General features: G+C 45.6%; 1 protein-coding gene across 1 annotated transcript in view; it reads left to right on the forward strand.

Annotated features, from left to right (window-relative positions):
* Nucleotides 1-22,626, forward strand: part of Trim71 (tripartite motif containing 71) — a 73,555-nt gene extending 50,929 nt beyond the window's left edge. Inside the window, exons 2-4 of the mRNA XM_048348624.1 lie at nt 6,661-6,828; nt 15,586-15,720; nt 19,564-22,626. Of these exons, the coding sequence (XP_048204581.1) occupies nt 6,661-6,828; nt 15,586-15,720; nt 19,564-21,015 (1,755 nt within the window). The 3' untranslated portion in view covers nt 21,016-22,626. The remainder of the gene's footprint in view (nt 1-6,660; nt 6,829-15,585; nt 15,721-19,563) is intronic.
* The last annotated feature ends 2,397 nt before the right edge of the window (nt 22,627-25,023 follow it).

A 25,023-nucleotide genomic window follows, 5' to 3' on the forward strand; every position in this document is an offset into this window, starting at 1 on the left:
AGTATTTAAATTTGGGAATACTTAGTACTTGATATTGTGAGTATGTTTGCCCTGATGGGTGTTCTATCAAAAGTTTGGGCAGTTAAATGTAATTTTGATTGTTACCAAGGTGAAAATTTAGGGCTAAATAACAGCCAAGATTGCTTGTGATCTTTGTCTCTTCCCTCCCCTCCCCAAAAAAGAAACATCTGAGGACCTGTGTGTAACTCTAGCTACCCAAGAGGCTGAGATCTAAGGATCAAGGTTACTAGCAGGAAAGTCTAAAGACTCATCTCCAGTTAACTACCAAAAAGCCAGAAATAGTGCTGTGGCTCATGTGGCAGAGTGCTAGCTTTTTTTTGGGGGGGGGGGGGAGCTGGTGGGAGAAGAACCCCAGCCCCTGAGTACAAGCCCCAGGATGGACACACACACACACACACACACACACACACACACACACACACACACACACACACACACACACACACACCCCACCCCCACCCCCAACTTATAGGCAGCTCATGCTTGTAATTCTGGCTATACAGGAGAGCTGAGTTCTGGGGACAACAGTTGGAAGCCAGCCTGGGCAGGGAGATCCTTGGGACTGCACAAGGCCCTGGGTTTAATTCCCAGCACAACCAGCAGAAATTCAAATACACATAGATGGTATCATATGTTAGGGCGTCAGTAGAAATCAAGTAACAGATTAGGGAAGGTTTTTCCTTTCTTTCTTTTCTGTCTTTCTGTTTTCTTTTTTGCCAGTCCTGGGGCTTGGACTCATGGCCTGAGATGGGAAGGTTTTTGTTTTCTTGTTTTGAAAGAGGTCTTATGTCGCCTAGGATGCCCTCAACTCCCAGGCAAGAGGAATTCTTCCCACTTGTGTGTGCATCTTTTTGTTTTTGTGTAAATGTGTTACACATCTATAATTTTTAAAAAGAGAATAATTTCTCTGTCATTGGTTCTGTCCTGAGCCTGGTGGCGACAGTGCCTGCACTGGGTTTGCTGTCCAGGCCTAGCTGTGGTAAAGCCAGGCTAGAGCTGGTGTGGCTTTGGGTTTGTATTCTGTCTAAAATCAAGGAAAGCTTGGTTTTGAATGTTGCCTAGACTTCTTAACTTGAAGTGTTGAGTGTGCCTCTGGAGGGCACACCCAGGTTAAGACTTCTGCTGCCCCGCTGCTGTTGGAGTGGGTGGTGAGTAAAACACCAGGTGGGGAAGATCTTTTGTGTAGTCCTCACTGCTCAGCCTTAGTGCTTTGGGGGCCTATCAGTGTCCTGCATCATTTTAAGGGACATAAGTTTAATCTAAAAAATAATTTACGGCATCCTGCAATGAGAAGCCCTTGCCTTCATTTAGTTTGAAATTTTTATTGAAAAATTGGTGCAAACCTACCTGTAAACCCAGCTCTCAGAAGAGCCCCAGGATATGTGAGCTTGCTGCTGGACCCAATATTACCAGGCTGGATTTTGGGAGTGCACCCATGAGCACATGTGCGTGTACACACACAAGTAACAATGTACACACACTTTGTTCATGAGCAAGCCCATTATATTTCAATACTGGCTGAGGCAAACCTGCCGACTTTGTGTTTTTATTTATTTTTCCTTTAACCTCCCCCACCCTCAGTTCCTTTCCTGCTGGGCCTACATTCCTAGGTCTTTGTCTCTGCCTGGTATTTTAGAAATTTTGGGAGAGGAAGGCAGAGGGTAGGACCTTCTGGAAGCTGGGGGGAAGGGAAGGGGGGTGGTCACTTGCAGGGTTAGAGGTCAAGCTGCCTCCATTTAGCAGGAGCAGCCAGATTGTCGCCAGGCCCAAGGGGGCGTGTCCATGCATCTGCCCTGGGAGCCCCAAACAGGCTACGCCAGGTCCTGGAATTCCTGCCGCCAGAGGACTTCTTCCCACCCCTTCCCCCTTCGTGCCGCTTCTGGCCACTGCCACATTTGTAGCTGTAGCTCCTTCTGCAAGGCTCCCACTAATTCCTTTAAGATAATGGCTCAGCTCTTTCTAAAGAAAATTTCACCCATGTCCACCCTCACTTACTGTGTTTCAACAACTCTAAAATTGTGCATCTTTCAGTCTTGGTTTAAGTACATGGGAACCAAATGTGAATGCTTTCTTTACACCAATAGATAGAAGACTTAAAAAAATATTTTATGATCTTTGGACAATGCATTCTTTAGATATTGTGTTTTATTCATTACAATCACACGGAAGCTATTCTTGGATTGTCTTGGCTTTTTATTAGCTGCCACTGGGGTTCTGGCTCCTCTACCCTTCCCCCTTGTGGGCACAGCGTGTTACGAGTGTTCAGAACTGCTCTGATCCATGGGAAGTGGCGCTGGGCATGGCTTGTACTGTAGTCTCAGACTCATGTTGGAGGTGTCTAGAATCAAGGCTCACATTGGGGGTTGGGCGCTCTGTGAATTTTACAGACACTGCCTGTTCTGATTTCTTTTCTGGCCACTGCATCTGTGGAATCCTTTAAGACTTGCCATTCACAGGGCATCTGCTATGCCCAGTATAATGGAAGCTCTATTTTAGGGTTAACAAAACTCAAATTCAGTAAGCTCAGAATTAACCTTGAAGCTTTGTGATTCCTATCATCACATTCCCAAAGAAGGGGATTTCTGGCACTTTAAGGTTGGGAAGGTTTTCCTGAGCTTCCTAGTCAAACCCCATTTGCTTCACAAATGAGACCGAAGGCCAGGCCAGTGACTGGACAGATGGCTCCACAGTCAGGTAGTAGCAGGCTGTGTGGTTCCTCTTCTGACCCTAGCTGTGCAATGGGGAGCGGCGCCCCCCCCCCCCCCCCCCAGCCTGGAGGAAAAAAGCAGGGGATAGCCAGTCCACAGAACTGTGCCTGGAAGACCTTAGAAGCATGTTTATATTCTAATTTGTTTGTTGTTGTTATGTGTTGGTCTTGGGGCTTGATCGTGGCCTGGGCGCCGTCCCTGAGCTTTTGCTCAATAGTGCTCTACTGTTTTGAGTCACAGCTCCATGTCTAGCTTTTTTTCTTTTTGTTGATTGTGGGGCTTGAACTCAGGGCCTAGATGCTGCCTCTGAACTTTTGCTAAGGCTAGCATTCTACCACCTTGAGCTACAATGCCACCTCCAGTTTTCTGGGGATTACTTGGAGATAAAAAGTCATATGAGGGGCTGGGAATATGGCCTAGTGGTAGAGTGCTCGCCTCGTATACATGAAGCACTGGGTTCGATTCCTCAGCACCACATATACAGATAAAAGCCTGAAGTGGCACTGTGTGGCTCAAGTGGTAGAGTGCTAGCCTTGAGCAAAAAGAAGCCAGGGACAGTGCTCAGGCCTTGAGTCTATGCCCCAGGACTGGCAACAAAAACAAAACAAATAAAAAGTCATAAACCTTTCCTTCCCCAGGCTGGCTTTGAACCTCCACCCTTCACCGCCTGAGTACGTAGGATTACAGGCGTGAACCACCAGCACCTGTCCCATATGCAGCTTTTTTCTGGCTAATTGGAAATAAGAATCTCATAGTTTCCTGCCTGGACTGGCACTGAACTGCAGTCCTCACATCTCAGCCTCCTAAGTAGCTGGGATTACAAGCAGGAGCCAGCAATACCTGGTTTATATTCTAATTTAAAAGGAACGTTGGAGCTTTGGGTGGGTAGGGAGGCTTTTATGTTTTCACCTGACAGGAATGACCTCTGTTCCCATGACAAGATGAGGGAAGAAAAAGGAAGGAATGTGGTTAGGGTTGACAAAACTAGTAGAATTGCTCTTAGTGTTTTTTGTTTTCTTTTAAATGGATGTCTTGAGTTTTTTCTGCATTTATCCAGCTTAGCATCTTTGCTTGATTGCTGTTGGAAGTAAGGTTGCAAGCCTTATCGCATTTCCTTGAACAGAGCCTGCAAAACCTGCTCTATCAGATCATTTCTTTACAAAATTTAAAACATAACCTAAAATTTGCACTTCCCCGGTTTCTGAATCCAGAAGTTTGTAGAGAAATAGACTAATCCAGGCTGGAATTTTGGCCTTCATGTTCGCTCACTTTCTCCCAACGGAGCTTGAAAACCTGGGGGTGGGGAGTGTAGCAGCATTTTCTTTCTTTCTGCCCCTAACCTGCCCTCTCTGTGTGGTCTTTAAGTAGCATTTTTCTGGTCCTCAGGTTTAGGCCTCCTGCTTGCTTCCCAGCCACCATTACCTTGAAGTTCCCTTTCTGGACCTCCAGATCCCTACCGGTGTGTCTGTAGGTCTTTTGTGCTGTGATTGAGGTAGCTAGTATCAGGCATGTGTTGGAACCAGCTCTTGGGTAGGGGCAGAGTACTGGGGTTTGAACTTGGGCCCTTTTTTGCCCTACCACTTGAGCCATACCCACAACCTTGGAGCCAACTTTTGTATGTGTTTGCTGGTCCTGGGATTAGAACTCAGAGCCTGGGTGCTGTCCCTAGCCTTTTTGCTCAAGGTTAGTGTTCTGCCAGTGAAGCCATAGCCTACTTTGTGGATTTTTGGTGTTGAATTGGAAATGAGTTTCATAGACTTTCTGGCCCAGCTGGTGGCTGGCTTTGAACCTCATTCTCAGATCTCATTGTACTGAGGAGCTAGAGTTACAGGCATGAGCAACTGTATGTTTGTTTGTGTTCCTGCTGGCACTGGGGATTGGACTCTGAATGACAGCCTCTCAGTGCACACTTGGGTACCTTTTCCAGCTCTAACACGAGCAGTACTTCCATTTCTGGCTTTTTTCAGTTTAATTAGGTAAGAGTCTCTTGAGAATTTGTCTGCCTGAGCTGGCTTTGAACCTGGATTCTCAGATCTCAGCCTCTGTGTAGCCAGGATTATAGATGTAAGTCAGTGCCCAGCTGGAACAAGCTCTTTGGAAAGCTCTTATGTTGGAGCAGGTGCTGCTGCCTCACACTTATAATCCCTTGTTACTCAGGAGATTGAGATCTGAAGATCAAAACCCAGCTTGGACAGGAAAGTCCTGTCCAGGAGACTCTTTATCTCCAATAAAAACGACTCAGAAAAAGATAGAAGTGGCTCAAGTAAGTGGTAGAATGCTAGCCTTGATTAAAAGAATTGGGGCTGGGAATGTGTTAGAGTGCACTAAGTCCTTAGTTCAATTCCTCAGTACCCCACATACAAAGAAAAGGCCAGAAGTGGAGCTGTGGCTCAAGTTATAGAGTGCTCAGGGATAGTGCCCAGGCCCTGAGTTCAAGCCCTAGGACTAGCAAACAAACAAAACTCAGGGGCAGCGCCCAGGACCTAGGACCAGCCCCAAAAAAGAAAAGAAAAAAGCTTACATTGGCACCCTGGCTTTGTCCTGGCTGTGTGGCCTTAAGCACATCTTATGGAGTATATGATCCTGTTGTACTTTGCTTCCCTATGTGCCTCCTGTCAGCTTCCCCTCACCCCAGCTATACACAAGGCCAGTGGGAGCTCTGCTGTTTATTTTATTTTTATTTAACCTTTTGTACCAGTATTGGGGCTTGAACTCAGGACATGGGTGCTATACCTTAGCTTTTTTTTTGGCCAGTCCTGGGCCTTGGACTCAGGGCCTGAGCACTGTCCCTGGCTTCTTACCGCTCAAGGCTAGCACTCTGCCACTTGAGCCACAGCGCCGCTTCTGGCCGTTTTCTGTATATGTGGTGCTGGGGAATCGAACCTAGGGCCTCGTGTATCCGAGGCAGGCACTCTTGCCACTAGGCTATATCCCCAGCCCCTATACCTTAGCTTAGCTTTTTCACTCAAGGTTGACACTACTTGAGCCAAATCCCCACTTTTTTTGGTGATTAATTGGAGATAAGAGTCTTACCAGATGTTACTGCCCAGGGTGGATTTGAACCTCAGTGCTCATGTCTCAGCCTCCTAAGTATCCAGGATTACAGGCCTGAGCCACAGATGCCCAACTCAAAGCTCTGCTGTTGAACACAATTTAGCAAACATTTACATAGTCTGGTGCCAGATGCCCTGCTCTGTCAAGAGATGTATGACAAGACAAGCCTAGTTTCTGTGCCAGGTAGAGCTCTTGAGAGCTAGCTCCTGTTTCATCAGCAGATGTGAGTAATACCAGTCCAGGCTCCTAGCTCCTTCCCAGGCAAGTGTGCAACCCTGCAGAAAGCAGCTTTATCAGCCCTGACTGCCTTCCAGGTTCATCTTTGGGTAACTTGGCAGGAAGAAGGAAGGCAAGAAGCTGGCTGACCTCACACTAGTTTTTTGGTTGAGTGCCTGGGATCTTCTCTTTGTGTTCTGAGCTCCCTCATGGAGGGTGGTGGTAGCTTGTATTGGCTGGCACTTGACCTTGCTTCATACCCACAGAGGCTGTACTGGCAACTGGAACTTAGGATATGTTCTTCCATTTAGACTATTGATCTGACAGCAGCATCTTCTGGGTAATTAAGCTGAGACACAGGGAAACCTCATGTGCTTGAATATATATGTGTGTGCCCAAATATGTATGTGTGTGTGTGTGTGTATGTATGTATGTATGTGTATGTGTGTGCACATGTGCTGGGGCAGTAGGGTTGGAAAAGGACAGTAGATGTTTGTAGTTGCATTTAGAGCTGCAACACTGACACCCCTATCTGTCTTAGAGGGGAAGGAAGTGGCTCATTTGGAATCTGGGATCCAGAACACCACTGGGTTGCCTTCCTTTTCCTCTTGCTCCTCCCACCTCATCACTTATTCATACTTGTCTCCTCTTTGGTTCCCAGGTGCTGCACCTGTACTGTGACACTTGCTCTGTGCCCATCTGCCGCGAGTGTACAATGGGCCGCCATGGTGGCCACAGTTTCATCTATCTGCAGGATGCACTACAGGATTCAAGGGCACTCACCATCCAGCTGCTGGCGGATGCACAGCAAGGCCGCCAAGCCATCCAGGTCAGTCAGTCCCTCTTTCACTGACCCATACAAGACTCTCCTCACTAGAGGACAGGAGGAGAGACAGGCAGATTAGCAATGGTGTTGGGAGGCAGGAAAGTGAGGAGTGAGCAGAGGGACTCAGCCATCTTGGGAAGGTGGCAGGCTTATGGCTGGATCCCCACGTGCCCTGCCTGAGATCCTCTGCTTGGTAAGTTTCTACGCAACCCCTCCAACATCCAAATGGGCACTGGCATTGCAGGAAGAGTAGACATGGGATGCTTTAGGCCAATAAGTATTTGCTATGCAGACTTTTCACCTTTATGTAGGTGAAAAATAGGGAACATGGGATTGAGGAATTAAGATGCAGTCTTGATTTCTTCCTTGGGCAATAAAGTCCTCACGACTAATACCCATGTTTGTTGAATTCCCTCAAGTTAGGGTTAGAGAGGGGCATGCATGGTTCTGGGATGCATGGTTAAATAATAGAGTGCTGGGATGATTGTCATAATTTTTTTAAGGTTTCACTTTTTTTTTTTTTTGGTACCAAGGCCTGGTAACTTAGGAACTAACTGTCCCTTAGCTTTCCCCCTCGAAATTGGTGCTCTACCTCTTGAGCCACACCCCACTTTTAGTTTTTTGGTGGTTAATGGGAGGTGCTCCTTGGGCTAGCTTCAAGCCTGAATTCTCAGAGCCTCCTGAGTAGGTATGATTACAGGCATGAGCCACTAGTGCCTAACTGCTTTTAAATCTTACCTGAGCTTTTAGAGAATTAGAAATTTTCTCTATGTTACCCCCAAATTACAGGATAAGGTTGAAAGTCAAAAAAGTTGTTCTAGCAAAAATTTGTTTCTAGCAAAGATTACATAAGAAACACAATTACATTCTGGAGTAGTCAATAAAATTAGTTAATTTTTGGTTTTTACTTTAAAGTAAGTCATTTTTGGGGGTTGGGGGAAGTCCTAAAGAGTTGAGAACATATGCTCTGGAGAAATTTAGATTTTATTTAAAATGTTTCTTAGCTATGTGTGATACTGAAATGAGCCTGTTTTTCTGATGAGTCTGATTTTCTAATGTTCAACTCACTGGAAATTTTTCTTACAGTCTTTGTTTCTGGTATAACAAATACTGTCATTACTATAGCAAAGTTTCTATCATGCTTGCCACCTTCCAACTCACTCTTGATGTATCTAGCCTGGACTCAGCCTCCCAGGTACTGGAATTGTATGTTTTCTTTAAAATGTCCTGTGTGGTGTTTCTGAGTTGCTGTTCAATTTCTCCCTTGTTAGCATCTCTACCCATATGCCATTTTTCCAAGACATTGATGTCCTCAAACAGTGCTCTCTGACACACCAGCCATCACCTGGGGGATCGGGGAGCTAGAGGTAACCATCACATCCTGTCGATGGTGTCCTTTTCAAGTCCTAAGAGGTTGAGAATACTTAGCATGGCCTTGACACATGTTGTAGAGAATTACTGGTATTCTCTCCATTGTGGAGGCAGCCACTCTTGGGAGAGAAATATGTTTCCATTTGTTAGAGCCCAACACAGAGTATTAAAATTTAAACTTTCTGTGGAGAGAAGAGTAGATGGGTGGCTTAACTTTCTAAATTAAATACAGTTTAAGTATATACTATAAAGATAAATATGGTCATTGATAGGCTGTTGTGTGAGCATAAAACATCCTTGACATGGACCATAGGGGTCAAATACTTGTCAGTATATGTTGGGTCATGTGGAAAGGGTTATTACTTTATGGGTGAGAGACACAATGTTAGTCAGGACTGCACTTCCACTCAGAGGTCAGATAGCAAGTCTACTTTTCCAGACAGTCCTTGTCTTAACCATATGAACCATGGTGTAGGTATTCCTTCTTGCTTCAGATCATAGTTATTCAAAGCTTGCATACAGTCAGTGATGTGAAGCTTGGACTATGATCTTAAAGTGCTCACTGCGTTGGTCATTCCTAGAAAAGACAAATATCAGATGGGGCAGAGGCCTTGTAGGAAAGCAGGGCATGGGTGTTGTAAGTGGTTCCTACGTGTTGGTGGTGAGCACCACCCTTTTTTCTTGAGTTACTCTGAGATACCAGTACAGGCTTTTGAGGTTTGTAGTAGAAGCCAAGGTGAAGTTTGATGTCAAACTAGCACTTAAGCAATTTGCACTAAAGCCATTTTATTTATTTAGCCAGTCCTGGGATATGAACTCAGGCTGTCCTTGAGCTGCTTTTGCTCAAGGCCAGCAATGTACCACTTGAGCCACAGCACCACTTCTGGCTCTTTCTGTTTATGTAGTACTGAGGAATGGAACCCAGGGCTTTGTGCATGCTAGGCCAAGCATTCTACCACTAAGCCACATTCCCAGCCCACTAAAGCCATTTTATATTCTCACAGAAACAGATTTTTCCAATGTCACAGGCCAGGAGAATTGGGGAGGTTCAGTTTCCCGTTAGTGTAAGTGTTCTGAGTTAGAACCAGGATAGTTTTGTGTCATTAGAAACAGATTAAGAATGGGAAGAGGGCTGGGGATATAGCCTAGTGGCAAGAGTGCCTGCCTCGGATACACGAGGCCCTAGGTTCGATTCCCCAGCACCACATATACAGAAAACGGCCAGAAGCGGCGCTGTGACTCAAGTGGCAGAGTGCTAGCCTTGAGCGGGAAGAAGCCAGGGACAGTGCTCAGGCCCTGAGTCCAAGGCCCAGGACTGGCCAAAAAAACAAACAAACAAACAAAAAAAAAAAAGAATGGGAAGAATCCATCAGCTTGTGATCCTGCCATTGTTCCTGAGAGCTCTTGCTCTTAAGGTTCAGGCCTTGGTTGATTGCCTAGGCAATCTAGCTCATCTTGCAAGGTGGATGTATGAGGCTTTCCTGAGCCATCCCAGTCTTCTTTCCTCCTGTTTTCCTTCCTTTCTTGTCCTTTGGGGTCTGGGTGACTCATGTGTAAAGCCCGGTTGGAGTAGTTGATTGGTTTGGTCTGGTTGCCTACATTTTTCTCTTTGGATTTAGTCCTGTGCCCAAAAGCGTTATGCTCTGCAGCTCCCTTTGTACCAGTGCAAATAGAAGACCAAGAGCACACCCCTTAAGAAAAGGATACGAGGGTTGGGAATATGGCTTAGTGGTAGAGTGCTTGCCTAGCATGCATGAAGCCCTAGGTTCTAATCCTCAGTACCACACAAACAGAAAAAGCCGGAATTAGCGCTGTGGCTCAAGTGGTAGAGTGCTAGCTAGCCTTGAGCACAGAGAGGCTCAGGGACAGTGTCCACACACCCCAAGTTCAAGTCCTAGGACTCCCCCCCCCCCCCCCCCCCGCAAAAAATACATATTTTGTGGACTAATTTTGCAGTTATATTTAAGCCTGTAGAAAGTATGTATCACTCTTAAATGCGACATTTTATAGTCCATCAGCCCTTAGTTGTGCTTTAATGTCTAATTCCAGCTTTGTTTAAATGGTGATATTTTGTGCTGTGCTAGAGATCTAACCCAGAGTCTGGAAAGTACTAGGAAGGTGCCCACCACTGAGCTATACCCTGAGCCCCAACAGGGGTGGAGAACTGCCACAGGCCATTTGGATATGCCATTCAAGGGTCATATAAAATTACCAATATAGGGCTGGGAATATGGCCTAGTGGCAAGAGTGCTTGCCTCGTATACATGAAGCCCTGGGTTTGATTCCCCAGCACCACATATACAGAAAATGGCCAAGAGTGGCGCTGTGGCTCAAGTGGTAGAGTGCTATCCTTGGGCAAAGAGAAGCCAGGGACAGTGCTCAGGCCCTGAGTCCAAGGCCCAGGACTGGCCAAAAATAAATAAATAAATAAATAAATAAAATTATCAATATAGGCAAACAGGCCATAGGCAACCAAGAAGCATAAGTATGCATTACTATATGTACGATCCCTCTCCCCTCTCTCTGAGTTGTGGTGCTTGTACTCAGGTCCTAGGCGCTGTCCTTAAGCTTTTGAGCTTAAGGCTAGGGCTCCTATCATTTTGAGCCACAGCACCACTTCTGGTTTTCTTTAAAGAAGAGCCTCAGGACTTTCCTCCTCAGACTGGCTTTGAACTTCAATCCGCAGATCTCATCCTCCTGAGTAGCTAGGATTACAGGTGTGAGCCACCAGCGCCCAGCTGTATGTATGACTTGTGGACCTTATACAACCCTTGGGACAGATACAGATACTGCCAATCCAGGGAAGAAATCTTTTGAGGATACTCATCCCCATTCTCTAGACCCAACTAACTATAGAGTGTGTTTGCCCTTTCCTGGGCATTTTGGTCTGAATCAGATAAATCAGACCACTGATGATGCTTTTGTGGTTGTGTTGGTGGCAGGCCCCTCCATTCCTAGCCCCTGTCCTGTCACAAGTTAACAGCCCTAGGCTGCAGTGCAGCCTGCATGTACTGACTTCCCTATTGAGGTGCTTTTGCTTGTGATGTTCATTTCCCTGAGCCTTGATATCCTGATTTGCTTATTTTCAAGATTAGTTTGTTTACTTGTCATGAATGGAGAAGGGTGTACTTATTAGAAGTACATTTCCCTCTTGTATGTCTGGTTTTTATCTTTTAAATTGAACCTGTCAGACAGTGTAAATGTGGCTGGTAGCTTTTCTTGAGAAACCTAGTTCTAGAAATATCCCTGTACATAAGTTGTTGAATTAATTCTAGATATCCTATAAAGATCACCCACCCAGGCTGAGCATAGGAAGACACCCCCAGGCAAGGGAGAGGATGTTTGCACCCCACCACTGCTTTAGGGCGCTTAAAGAAAAGGTGGGACTTGTTACTGCCCTCTTAAACATTAGGTTTTTCATTTTGTTTCTTCTTGAGAGTAACATTTTGGTCAAGTTTTATATGATGCACTAATTCTGAGAGTGTTGATGGGTTAGGAGTAGTTTTTCCTTGATTTTTTTTATTATTATTTTCCTTATTCAATTATTGTTTCTTATTTAGTATAACAAAAAAGGCCCACTGGTAAATGTGTTTATTGGTCTTGAGGCTTGAATTCAGGGCTTGGGTGTTGTCCCTGAGCTCTTTTGGAAAAGACAAGCCCTCTGCCACATGAGCCACAGTCCACTTCTGACTTTTTTTTGGTGGTTAGTTTGGTGATTAGGCTAGGCTGGCTTTGAACCGTGATTCCTAGATCTCAGGATCCTGATAGCTAGGATTACAAGCGTGAGCCACTAGTTCCTGGCTCAACAGTAGTACTTTCTGCTCTGGCAACAGACATACTCAATCTAGCCTTAGTGAGGTAGGACTCATCCTTTCTTTCCTTCTCTGTTCTTGTTTGGTTTGGTTTTTTTTAAACCAGTCCTCGGGCCTGAACTCAGAGCCTGAGCACTGTCCCTGGCTTTCTTTTGCTTAAGGCTAGCACTCTATTACTTGAACCACAGCGCCATTCTGGCTGTTTCTGTGGTGTGGAGGAATGAACCCAGGGCTTCATGCATGCCAGGCAAGCACTCTACTGCTAAGCCACATTCCCAGTCCCTCCTTCTGGGTTCTTGTGGCAGGACTTTTCCTGGTTCTCCCAACCCAAGCTGAAGTGACTCCTCCTTGCACTCACCACCTGTCTGTAATCCAATCCTTGGTGTGCTCTTTGCCCTAGGCTTCTTTCATACCGGTCTGACATTTCCCTTAGTTGAAATTTCTGTAAATTAGGTAGTGATATTCATTCCCTACCCCATGAATCCTAATAGCATGAGGTGTTCAAAACATGTTCATACTTTATGACATCTGCTCTCTATGCACAATGATTTGATTGGTTGTTTAATTTTTATATTTTGGATCTGACCCAAAAGATAAATGAACCTGTCTGCTTAAGTTTTGGCTTCTTACTAAGAGTTCCTTAGGTCTGTTGTAGCAAACTGGGTAACAACAGGAGCTGGTCTCCCCTGTGGCTTACACCACCAGTAATCCCAGCTTCTCAGGAGTCTTATGATCTGAGGATCATGGTTCAAAACCAGCCCAGGCAGGAAATTAACCTGGTTAATTAACCAATGTAGCCACCAGAAAACTGGAAGTGGAGCTGTAGCTCAAGTGCTAGAGCTCTAGTCTTGAGGAATAGAGCTCAGGGACAGCAGCCAGGCCCTGAGTTCAAGCCCCATGACAGACACCACCTTACCCCTACCTCCTGCCCCCCCCCCCAAAAAAAAAAAAAAAAAAAAACCCAACCCAGGTATCTCATCTCAAGTTGCCAGCAGCCTTGTTCCCTTAGGATGCTTGAAAGATCTTTCTTTCTTTTCCTCTTCCCAGCTTCTAGGAATTGCTGGTGGCCTTTGGTGTGCACATGTATCTCTTAATTTCTGCTTCTGTCTTTGCATGGCCTGTTTACTCCTCTGTGTCTTCATATTGCACACATCAGTCATTGGATTTAGGACTTGCCCCAGTCTAGTATAACTACATCTTAATTATACATCTGCAAAGGCTGCATTTCCAAAGCAGGTTACACTTTGAGGAGTGCATTGAACCTAGTACACAGCTACCTAATGTAAATGTGCTTAGAGTCAACAGCATATACAAATGGAAACTTTGTAAGTTCTTCCTGTAGAATGATTTGTTTCCCCTAAGGACTTTAGTACCAGGAGCCATGTACTTAGTCCCCACTTGGTTTGACATGGAGCAGGTGTGGTCACTCCAAAAGGGAGGTGGTTTCTGAGCTGGACCTCAGAATTGAGGGGGAGATTGGATGTTGGGGCAGAAAGTTCAGAAAGACAGGTAGCCCTGTGAGCTGTGGGCGCTCAAGGACTTCTCTGTGGACATAACATGCAGAGGTGAGGGCGCTCCTACTTACCACAGGGCTGACAGATCAAGTTGAAACTTAGTATTACTGGGCTGAAGAGTGTTCATAAAAATAAGACCCCTCGTCTATTGTATGTATAGTTTTAAATGTTCAAATAACCAGAAAAAGACTTGGTAAGTTAGTAGTCACCAGCGAGACATAGATATTGGTGGTGGTTGTCTATTACTTTTTTTTTTGGTCAGGAGTGGTGTGTTGGCCATTGGGCTTGCACTCAGGGCTTGAACGCTGTCCCTGAGCTTTTCTGCTTAAGGCTAGTGTTCTCACCACTTTTGAGCCACAGTTCCACTTCTGGCTTTCTGCTGGTTAGAATTTTCCTGCCTGGGGTGGATTTGAGCTATGATCCTCAGACCTCAGCCTCCTGAGTAGCTAGGATTACAAGCATGAGCCACCAGCTCCTAGCTGGTTGCCTACTAGTAAAGGTACAAAATGTCCCTAGTGGCAATTTGGCTACATGTACATTAGCACAGTTTATGCACAGAATAAGGGGGACAATGTGAATTGGCCTTGCCAGGTATGTGATCCAACTTGGTGTGCCACCCACTAAGCAGGCAGAGGACAAACGATGGTTTACTTGAGTTCCAGATATGTTTGTCAGCTGAGACTTACTAACAGCATGCCTTTTTCTGTGCCATGACCCATGTTCAGCTCCTGCCTTATATTTTCTTTCTTTCTTTTTTTTTTCCAGTCCTGGGCCTTGGACTCAGGGCCTGAGATTCTTTTTGCTCCCTGGCTTCTTTTTGCTCAAGGCTAGCACTCTACCACTTGAGCCACAGCACCACTTCTGGCTGTTTTCTTTATATGTGGTGCTGGGGAATTGAACCCAGGGCTTCATGTATAAGAGGCAAGCAATCTTGCCACTAGGCCATATTCCCAGCCCCCTTATATTTTCTTGGTTTTCCCTCCTATTGGCTCTTCCCCAAGACTGGAAAGAGCTAGGCCCATGTGCAAAGCCTTTAGGTAGGAGGAGCTGGATTTGAACCTGAGTCTGACTCCATGGACAGCTCATGAGCCTGATTTTCCCAGGACTGTTTTGGGGGGGTTTTTCATCTTTGATAACTCCACATTCCAGGGCAAACACATTCCTGGCTTCATAGCCTGTGTCCTAGTTGGGATCGTCTGCTCTGAAATCAGTTGTTCCACTAGCAAGTAGATCAGAATTCCCTAGTTAGTACCTCAGTGTCTCAAACAAATCCTTGTGGTTTTACAAGACACATCATGGAACACTAATGGTAACATGGGGCCTTGTCTGGATTAATTTTTTATGAATGATAATATGTCTGATTAAACCGACTGATTTATTCAGTCTATTAGTATAGGGTGTAGGCTGGATGGGTCTAGCCTAGCCACAAAGTCCAGTTTCTTAGATCAGGTGGTACTCCCAGGGTGCACTGGCTGTTGCTGATGACTAGATAGGAATATTCTGGAGTAGCCACACACCTATTGGGGCACCCTCACAGGAGGGATGTATCTGGCATGCAGGGTTTTCTTCAGAAAGGGGGAGGGGGTTGCTTGTGTGCTTGTGGGTTTTAAACTGATCTTCCCTTATATAATATCTCTTTAATAGTCTGACATTTCACTCTGTAGGTGCCACTTTGCACACAAAGAAACCCAGCCTTTGCCAGTAACTTCTTCAGCACCTGCTTGCACAGGGTTTGTTTTGGGTTTTTTTTGTTTTTTTTTTTTGCCAGTCCTGGGGCTTGGACTCAGGTCCTGAGCACTGTCCCTGGCTTCTTTTTGCTCAAGGCTAGCATTCTGCCACTTGAGCCACAGCGGCACTTCTGGCTGTTTTCTGTATATGTGGTGCTGGGGAATTGAACCCAGGGCCTCATGTATGCGAGGCAAGCACTCTTGCCACTAGGCCATATCCCCAGCCCTTGCACAGGGTTTGGACCAAATGGCACGAATGTGAGCTTTGTAGGTCTGATCAAGGAGTGAAGGCATGAAAGCCCTTCCAATGCCTCAACACTATTTTTGCTTTTCCAGCTGAGCATTGAGCAGGCCCAGACCGTAGCAGAACAGGTGGAGATGAAGGTGAAGGTGGTACAGTCAGAAGTCAAAGCTGTGACTGCCAGGCACAAGAAGGCCCTGGAGGAGCGGGAGTGCGAGCTGCTATGGAAGGTAACATGGAACACGTGCCCCCCTCACCCAGCTGCCCCAACTCCACAACTGGTTTCTGCAAATGCCAGCAGGTTTCCTAGTTTCACATAAGCTCTAAGTCCAGAACATTTTCTAATTTCTCAGAAAGACTTGGGGCAGGAGGGGCCGTCCCTGGAATATTGGAGTGCTGTTCACTCAATAAAGCTACAGGGAGCCCTTTCTGAGCTACTTGGGTAGCCTAGACTGGAAGGAGGCTCAGGTTTTCTATTGCACACACTCAAAAGGAGGCAGAAAGAAGGGAGAACAATCAAACTGTGTTAGGAAAGGCAGGCTTATAGGAAACGTCCTTATTTTTGGTGTCCTGTCTGGCTGTACTTCCTGACCCCTGTGGAAAGCCAGTTTTCCACTTGTGAGGGCAGTGAGTTTATGCCCTGTCTTCCTGTTGGAGCAGGAAAGGGTGCTGAACACATTGGTGTGTTGTTTAGATAAAAACCAGCTGGAAAGACTGCCACCCCACCCAACTCAGCAGCTCAGCTATTCTGACTTTATATCCCCATTCAGGAAGTCAGAGAGTTAAGTCTACCAACAGGCCAGGACCCTACACTGCTGCTTTCATTCTAATTACATTCTCTGAACACATGGCTGCAGAGCTGCTTACAGGGGGTGCGCGCGCGCGCGCACACACACACACACACACACACACACACACACACACACACACACTCTTCTGTGAAAAATAGCCTGTGTGTGGGATAGGCAGGTTAGCAAAACTCAATTCAGCATTATCTTTTTTTTTTGAGTACCTGGTTTGACATGGTATAGTTTTCAGACAGTCAGATGTTCCCAAGGTCTGCCAGTCTCAAACCACCCACGAATGTTAATTATAACTGGAGAGTCTTGCAACCTGAGAGCTATGTAGTGAGCTCTACCACAAACTCGCTCTTCTGGATTTCCTAATGAAAAAGGCCTTTGTATGTGGGATTCCACACAAAGTATGTATTTAACTACATACATTCCCGCTGGGAGGCAGCCCCACCTCTCTCCGATGCTTCTCGTTCAGAGAACACCTGGAAATCAAGTGTTCAGGGAAGTGTGTTTGGAAGAAGAGCCAATCTGCACTTAATATAAAAAATTGCTGCTTCTTACCTGAAGAAACATCCTCAAGGAGCCAGGTGCTGGTGGCTTGCACCTATAATTCTAGTTATTCTGGAGGCTGAGATTTAAGGATTGCGATTTAAAGCCAGCCCCAAGCAAGAAACTCCAAGAGACTTTTACCTCCAGTTAGTCACCAGGAAATGGGAATGGTACCATGGTGGAAGGGCACTAGCATTGATCCAATGAGCTCAGGGAGAGCATCCAGGCCCTGAGTTCAAGTGCCACAACTGACCAAAAAAAGAAGAGATAGGCTTGCATGTTTTAGAGATACCTCCATCTCATTTATCCTCACTCTGCATTGGGTCCTGCTGACTGTGCTAAGACAGACATTCCCTCTCTGACTAATGACTATGTTTTCTATTTCTGATCAGAGCTTGCTCTGCCTGGGTGCCTCTGTGATAATAGGTTTTGCTAATTTCCCCTCTCTGGATATTGAACATTAAGCTCTAGGAAGTCCAGATTCTGTTTTAATTTGCTAAGCTATCCAGTTCTTTGCATCTAGAAGCACCTCTTCTTCTTTTTTTCTTTGCCAGTCCTGGGGCTTGGACTCAGGGTGAGCACTGTCCCTGGCTTCTTTTTGCTCAAGGCTAGCATTCTACCACTTGAGCCACAGCACCACTTCTATATATGTGGTGCTGAGGAATCGAACCCAGGGCTTCATGTGTACGAGGCAAGCACTCTACCACTAGGCCATATTCCCAGACCGAGCACCTCTTCGTTCTTGTTTCCATAGTACCCCCCATCTTACTACTAAGGTGGCTACAGCTCCCTAGTTTCATGGGTTAGAATTAAAGGTTTGATCTGGTCTAAGTCCAAGCTCAAGACCTCTCTTACACAAACCCTCCCTCTGTTCACAGTATCAAGGTTTCACAGTTAACAGAAGATAAGACCAGGATAGATCATAATCATATCACCATTCCTCAAGGGAAGATAAGTTAGCATCCAGGCTTTAGAATAGTGGGCCTTGGCTGTGAATTAGACTGGCTTTCAGATGAGGAGAGCATTGAACAATCATGGCCCTTCATAAGAACTATGAACCACTTCCCTCACAGGGGTAAATCTAGAGTAAGGCACTTCCCCTCCCCCTCCCTTCTCCCTCCCCTCCCTTCCCCTCCCCTGCCCTCCCCCCTTGCAGGCTGTCTTTGTGAGTTGTTTTTTGTTTTTTGTTTTTTTTTTTGCTCAGGGCTAACAGTAGATCAGAATCTAGAAGATAAGATCTACTGGGATTCCTGCCTGTGCTGGCTTTAAACCACAATCCTGAGATCTCAGCCTCCTGAGTAGCTAGGCTTACAGCTGTGAGCTGCTAGTGCCAGCAAAAATCATGTTTTCTATTGGTTGTTGTACTTTCTATAATGCCAAAGTACATGCTTTGTTAGACAACTTTGACCATTTCTCTTTAATTCTTAACTTATAGTAATTGTCAATAATAATTAACTTTAAAATAACAACTGCATCAGGCACAGAAGGCTGAGATCTGAGGATCACAGTTTGAAGCCAGACCAAATAGACTTTTATGTCTAATTAGCCACCAGGAAACTGGAAGTGGCACTGAGGCTCAGAGTGATAGAGTTTCAGCCTTGAGCAGAAGAGCTTAAGGACAGCCCTCAAGCCCCACCTGCACGATTCACTGATTGTTTACACACTGCCCTGTTTGCCTTATTCTCTTGCACCCATGAGGAAATTCTGCTCAGGCTGCCCCACATGCTGTGTGTTCAGTTTCCCAATCTGATAAATAATCGTATAAATAATTACTATCTAGGATAAGGAGAGTCTCCCAGTTTTGTACAGGCATTATGGTGTTTTCCAAATATTTTTCAAGCACAGGTGGTTGTGTATCTATGACTGTAGAACTTGGAGGTCTCAAGTGCCAAATATCTATGCTGTAACTTGAATGTAAGTTAGAAATCTGGAAGCACCGTCTCTTCACCACTGAGTACTTTATTGTTTATTTCCTATGAACAAAGATACTCTTTCATGGCCATAAGATTGTCAAAATCAGGACACAATCTTGACAGCATACCAGTGTTTAAGCCTCAGTACACAGTTATCTATAGTTTCTTCCAGTACTTGGTCTGTCTGTCTGTTTATATGGGGAAGAGTACCAGTACTGACTGGGTCTTGAACTCTGGGCCTGGGTGTTGTCTCTTAAAATTTTTCACTCACAGCTGATACTCCACCACTTGACCAACAACTCCACTTCCTGAAAATAAGGATGTCATGGACTTTCCTGCTTGAGTTGGCTTTGAACCTCTACCCTCAGATCTCAGAGGCACAGAGAGACATTGTGCCTTTGTGTTCCTCCCATAGGAGTATTCTCCTTCAGACTCATTGCATATGAAGTATATAATTTATCTTGTCTCGGTGGATTAATTGAAGATAAAAGAGTCTCACAGACTTTCCTGCCTGGGGCTGGCTTTGAACTATGATCCTCAAGCCTCAGCCTCTGAATAGCTAAGATTATAGGCTTTTGACACCAGTCCCCGCTTCTAGTGGCTGTTTCTCCTCAATCTTTTTTTGGAGGGAGGGGAGCTGGAATGAGAGATGCCATTAAAACAAAACAAAATAAAAAAGACAAACTGCCATTCTTCAAGAATGCAGGCTACATGTGTTGTGGCCATTTCTCAGTCTCAGGCTTTCTGATTGTGTGGAAAGATGGTTGGATTTTGGTGCTCCACTCCTAAGTCCATGTTCTCTCAACTTCCCCTCCAGGTAGAGAAGATCCGCCAGGTGAAGGCCAAGTCTCTGTACCTGCAGGTGGAGAAGCTTCGACAAAACCTCAACAAGCTAGAAAGCACCATCAGCGCCGTCCAGCAGGTCCTGGAGGAAGGTCGGGCCCTGGATGTCCTGTTGGCCCGAGACCGGATGCTGGCCCAGGTGCAGGAGCTGAAGACCCTGCGGAGCCTCCTGCAGCCTCAGGAAGATGATCGGGTCATGTTCACACCCCCAGACCAGACACTGTACCTCGCCATCAAGTCATTTGGCTTTGTTAGCAGTGGAGCCTTTGCACCACTCACTAAGGCTACTGGTGAGGGCCTGAAGCGGGCCCTCCAGGGTAAGGTGGCCTCCTTCACTGTCATTGGTTACGACCATGATGGTGAGCCACGCCTCTCAGGAGGTGACCTAATGTCAGCTGTGGTCCTGGGTCCTGATGGCAATCTGTTTGGAGCAGAGGTGAGTGATCAGCAGAATGGGACTTACTTGGTGAGCTACCGGCCCCAGCTGGAGGGTGAGCACCTGGTGTCTGTGACCCTGTGCAACCAGCATATTGAGAACAGCCCCTTCAAGGTAGTGGTCAAGTCTGGCCGCAGCTACGTGGGCATTGGGCTGCCGGGCCTGAGCTTTGGCAGTGAGGGCGATAGTGATGGCAAGCTCTGCCGCCCGTGGGGAGTGAGTGTAGACAAGGAAGGCTATATCATCGTGGCCGACCGCAGCAATAACCGCATCCAGGTGTTCAAGCCTTGTGGCTCCTTCCACCACAAATTTGGCACCCTGGGCTCCCGGCCTGGGCAGTTCGACCGACCAGCTGGGGTGGCCTGCGATGCCTCACGCAGAATTGTAGTGGCAGACAAGGACAATCATCGCATCCAGATCTTCACCTTTGAGGGTCAGTTCCTCCTCAAGTTTGGTGAGAAAGGAACCAAAAACGGGCAGTTCAACTACCCTTGGGATGTGGCAGTGAATTCTGAGGGCAAGATCCTTGTGTCAGATACGCGGAACCACCGCATCCAGCTATTTGGGCCTGATGGGGTTTTCCTGAATAAGTACGGCTTCGAGGGGGCTCTCTGGAAGCACTTTGACTCCCCACGGGGTGTGGCCTTCAACCACGAAGGTCATTTGGTGGTCACTGACTTCAACAACCACCGGCTCCTGGTCATTCACCCCGACTGCCAATCAGCACGCTTCCTGGGCTCAGAGGGTACCAGCAATGGGCAATTCTTGCGCCCACAAGGTGTGGCCGTGGACCAGGAGGGGCGTATCATTGTGGCTGACTCCAGAAACCACCGTGTGCAGATGTTTGAAGCCAACGGTAGCTTCTTGTGCAAGTTTGGCACTCAAGGCAGCGGCTTTGGGCAGATGGATCGCCCATCTGGCATCGCAGTCACTCCTGATGGCATGATTGTCGTGGTGGACTTTGGCAACAATCGAATCCTCATCTTCTAATCGCATCTTCTGGGTGTCTGTGTTTGGGGTGTGTGTGTGTGTGTGTGTGTGTGTGTGTGTGTGTGTGTGTGTCCATTTGAATTTCAAAGAGGAAGCAGTCTCAGGGATTCTTTTTCTTTTTTTAAAGAGAACAAGAAAAGTACAACATTACTTAAGTCCTACCTCATCTTTAATTTTTTACAGATGAATGTACTTACCTTTTGTGCAGGGATTGAGCCTGTGAAGTGATCATTTCTATCTACCTCATAAATCTTTGCATGTCCTTCTCCAGCAGGCCCTCTTCCCTCCTCTGTGATGGTAACATTCCCTCTTCCCCATGTGGGCAAGACGTGCACAAGCCTGACTGCAAGGGCACTGGATGTGTGTGGTGGGTGCATTCTGTAGATTGAGCCAAGGAAACACAAAAACTACTATAAAGACAGAAACTAAAACTAGGAAAAGTGGGATTAAAATTCATAGAGCATTTGTGTTCTTGAGAATATTATTCCTGTGGGGTTAGATTGTGTTGTGTGGTTTGATCTTTTTGGAAGATTGTCTTTTTTTCTTTCTTTTAAATGCTGCAACAGAAGGCTTTCCTGTTCTTAACTCAAGTGTTTAACATATTCCCTCAGTCTTTTTTTATCCTTAGGAGAGGTGACTGGCTTGCTAGCCAAGAAAAGCAGATCATTTATATCTTAGGGTGGTTAAATTTTATTTCTTGAAGGGAGGAGTGTGTGTGTGTGTGTATGTGTGTGTGTGTGTGTGTGTGTGTGTGTGTTTTAAAGCCATCTTGCACCCCAGTAGTGAAGTTGGAAATGACATACCATATCCCAAGGAAGCGCCCCCCCCCCCCCTTTAATACTTCTGAGACATAGATGTAGCTCAGGACTCTTGATTAAAAGTATTCTTGAAAGTTTTTTTATCTTGTTGGATATGAAGAGTTAGGTGGAAGGAAGAAAACTCATCTTGCTGAGAGGGTTTTCAGACATGGACTAACTTGCTGCAAGAGCAAGTAGAGGATACTCAAGATGCAAGGCACCCCCCAACTAGGGACTGACTGACTGACTGACTATTGACTGTTCTGGAGGGGCAGGGCCATACCTGACCCTGGAGTGAATGTACTACAATGCTAGGATTTTCTTTTTCTAAGAAGAGTCAATAGATTAAGGAAAAAAAACTTTGTTTTAAAAGCACAATTTTTTTCCCCCTGCTTTGGAAGTTCAGGGAAATAGAATATTTGAAACTCAAGTTAGTGGGAACAGCCTGTTCCTACATCCTCTGCTCAGGTCACCTTCACAGGATCCTGTACCCAAGTTGTGCTGTTGTACTTCATAGTTAACATGAAGCTCTCCCCTTCCACCCCCTACCCAAGGCTTTGAATGTAAAGGATTTGTGAACCCAAATCACCCCAACCTGAAATATAGGACATTGTTACTTTGTTTAAACCTGTTACCAAAGAATGAAAACGTATCAGCCAGAATTCTACCTCACAACTAGGGGGTTGGCATTTGTCACTTTACAGGATTTGTTTGCTGTAAGCCAGACTTGGGTACAAACAAACTTTGTGCTTCGAAGTATTGTCTGTTTTAGAATCCTGAGTGGATCCTGTATCCCTTCCCCCACCCCCCAAAAAGAGCAGATGCTGGAGTAGCAGTCCTCAGGAAAAGAGGCGCTCCTGCGTTCCAGTGGCAAACCAGGAAGACCTCTTGCTTGAAATTATGAACTTACTTGTCTATGCCATCTTTTGGAAATTTAGTTTACCAGTTACCTTGTTTCTTCTTTGTTTCTTGCTTTAGCTATGTAAGTTTGAGAGTTTCTTCCCTTTCTGAGTGACCACAATGGAATAGGGAACAACTCACAAAAACTGTATGCAACCAGAGATCCAAAAACTGTCCCTCCTGCCCCCAGCTTCCTGGTTCCTGGTTCCTGGTAGAGCCCCTCAGAATCTTGTTTGATAAGTAGCACCTTTTCTTTTAGAATCCAATTCCTTTTGTTTTGCGGTGTTTCAAGTTCTTTGGTAAGGAGTGGAGTAACTCAGGTAATTTTCTCCTGGCCTCCTCACTGGTCAGCAAGCCACCCTTAAATACCCCACAACTGCCTTTTATACATGCTTCTAAACTTTTTGGTTTTGGTTTTTTAAGTGAAGAAATAGGTCTTGATTTAAAAAAAAAATCTTAGATTCCTAGATTTGTGGCTGAGCAGCAAAGCTTTTTAAATTGATTTCTGCCACCTTGTTTTTCTGTTCTCTTATTCCATTTTCTTCCCAGGGTCGTTTTCCTTCCTTCCTAACTTGCTCTTCTGTGGGGGAGTACTGTTAAGTGAATGAGAAATTTTCTTGATAAATAGCAATAGAAAAAGAAAACAAGCAAAAAAAAAAAAACCTTTAATGTTTTGCTGTGGGTTTGTTTGGTTGTAAGCCAGGGTTTTGCCTCCGTGACTGGCATGATGAGGTCAGGTCTTAATAATCAATAGAGGGACCAGTGTGCGTGCAGGCTTAGAGCAATTGTGTGGGTGAGAGATGCTGCCTCTCCTTCCTTGGAGGTGGGGCTCCCCTTATCTGTTTTGCACCCAGAAGGGTGTGAGTGACTAGCATCTGAGAAACATTAGTCACATTTGGAAAACTTGTTTTTAAAGCAAGTAGCTGTTTGTGGTTGCCCCCCATTGACTTCTGGCCCCCAGGGATTGGTGCTAAGCACTTTGGAGAGTGTTTATTGGTATAAGGTTGAATGTTCCCAATCAAAGTAAGATTATAAAGGCCAAAGTTTGGTGCTCTCTAGTGTGAGGCTGGTCTAATACCTGCATTCAAATGTGTTGGTCCTGCCCATTGTGAGGTGGGTTAGGAATTGGGTCAAAGGATTGTCATCAACATGGTGAAACCGGTAGGTCCTTGGCTGCAGAGCTGAAAATGTTTCTATGGAGTGAATGACGATTAGGTGGTTTCCCATGTAGAAATAATGGTCTGATGGTAGAAATGTATGTTTTGAGGTGCCCATTGGTATTAGAGCTATTGAGATGTTAAAATAAATCTAATTGGCCCATAGGTATAAATTCATGGTTGGCACCCACTTAACATTTCAAAAGGGTGGTCTTTAAAAACAAAAAAAAAGAAAGGTTGATTTCTTAGTACAGTTTGGAGCAGTCTGGTCTCCACCTGTGCTTTGTCAAGGCTGCCAGGAGATCCTGAGTGAGCAGGGCCCAGCCTAAGCTAAATCCCAAGTGCACTACTAACTCCTCAATCAACACCCTTGTAAGTTTAACTTATTTGGGAAACATAGAAGGGTACCCTAAACAGATTTTCAATTATGTGTTGGGCCAAAGAAGTTGCCAGAACGAAAGACACTTTGTGATGGAGCTTTGAGAGAATAGCTTGAGGTGGGCTGGCCTCAGTCTGTTTTAAGCCAAAGCTTAATTATTCCAGGAGAGAAATCTTTTAGGCTTGAAGCAACAGAATTCTGTTTGTTTTATATGTTGTTTTCCTGTTTGGAAGATTCTAGAATTGCTGTGTTCTGGTAGATAGTGAAAGATATGCCAAAGTTTTAGGCTTTCTTCTCCCCCCTCCCCCCATTTTGCTTTGTTTTGTTTTTTTTAAATCCAGTGGTGCCAAAAAGTACTTAGGGTATTTATTTAGGACCTCCCTCTTACTGAGTTTTCAACAGTCTGGGGCTGTATAAAAGTCACACACATGCAAGGTGATTGTAAAGGGTCCTCCTAGGCCTGCAGCTTTCTCTGGCTTCTCTTGCCTTCCTGTGGGCCAGGGCACAGGCACAACACTCCCCCATCCACACCGATTGCCTTTGTTTTCTACCTCACTGTGGTGAAAGTCTTATCTACCTCACTTTAGCAAAAACAGAGCTTGAAAATTGTTGTAGTCTAGTGGGGAGCAGGCAGAAGTGGGAAAGCTACCTCTAGATCTGGACCAGATCACCTCATAAATCTGGACCTGATTTCTCTCAGGAGAAAGGATTGACCTTTAAAAAGAGATGTCAGATAAATGCAAGTAGTTCTTACAAAGCTGGCTCCCCTCCTCCT

This window comes from Perognathus longimembris, chromosome 6 (genome assembly GCF_023159225.1).
Source record: "Perognathus longimembris pacificus isolate PPM17 chromosome 6, ASM2315922v1, whole genome shotgun sequence".
NCBI classification, from domain to species: Eukaryota; Metazoa; Chordata; class Mammalia; order Rodentia; family Heteromyidae; genus Perognathus; species Perognathus longimembris.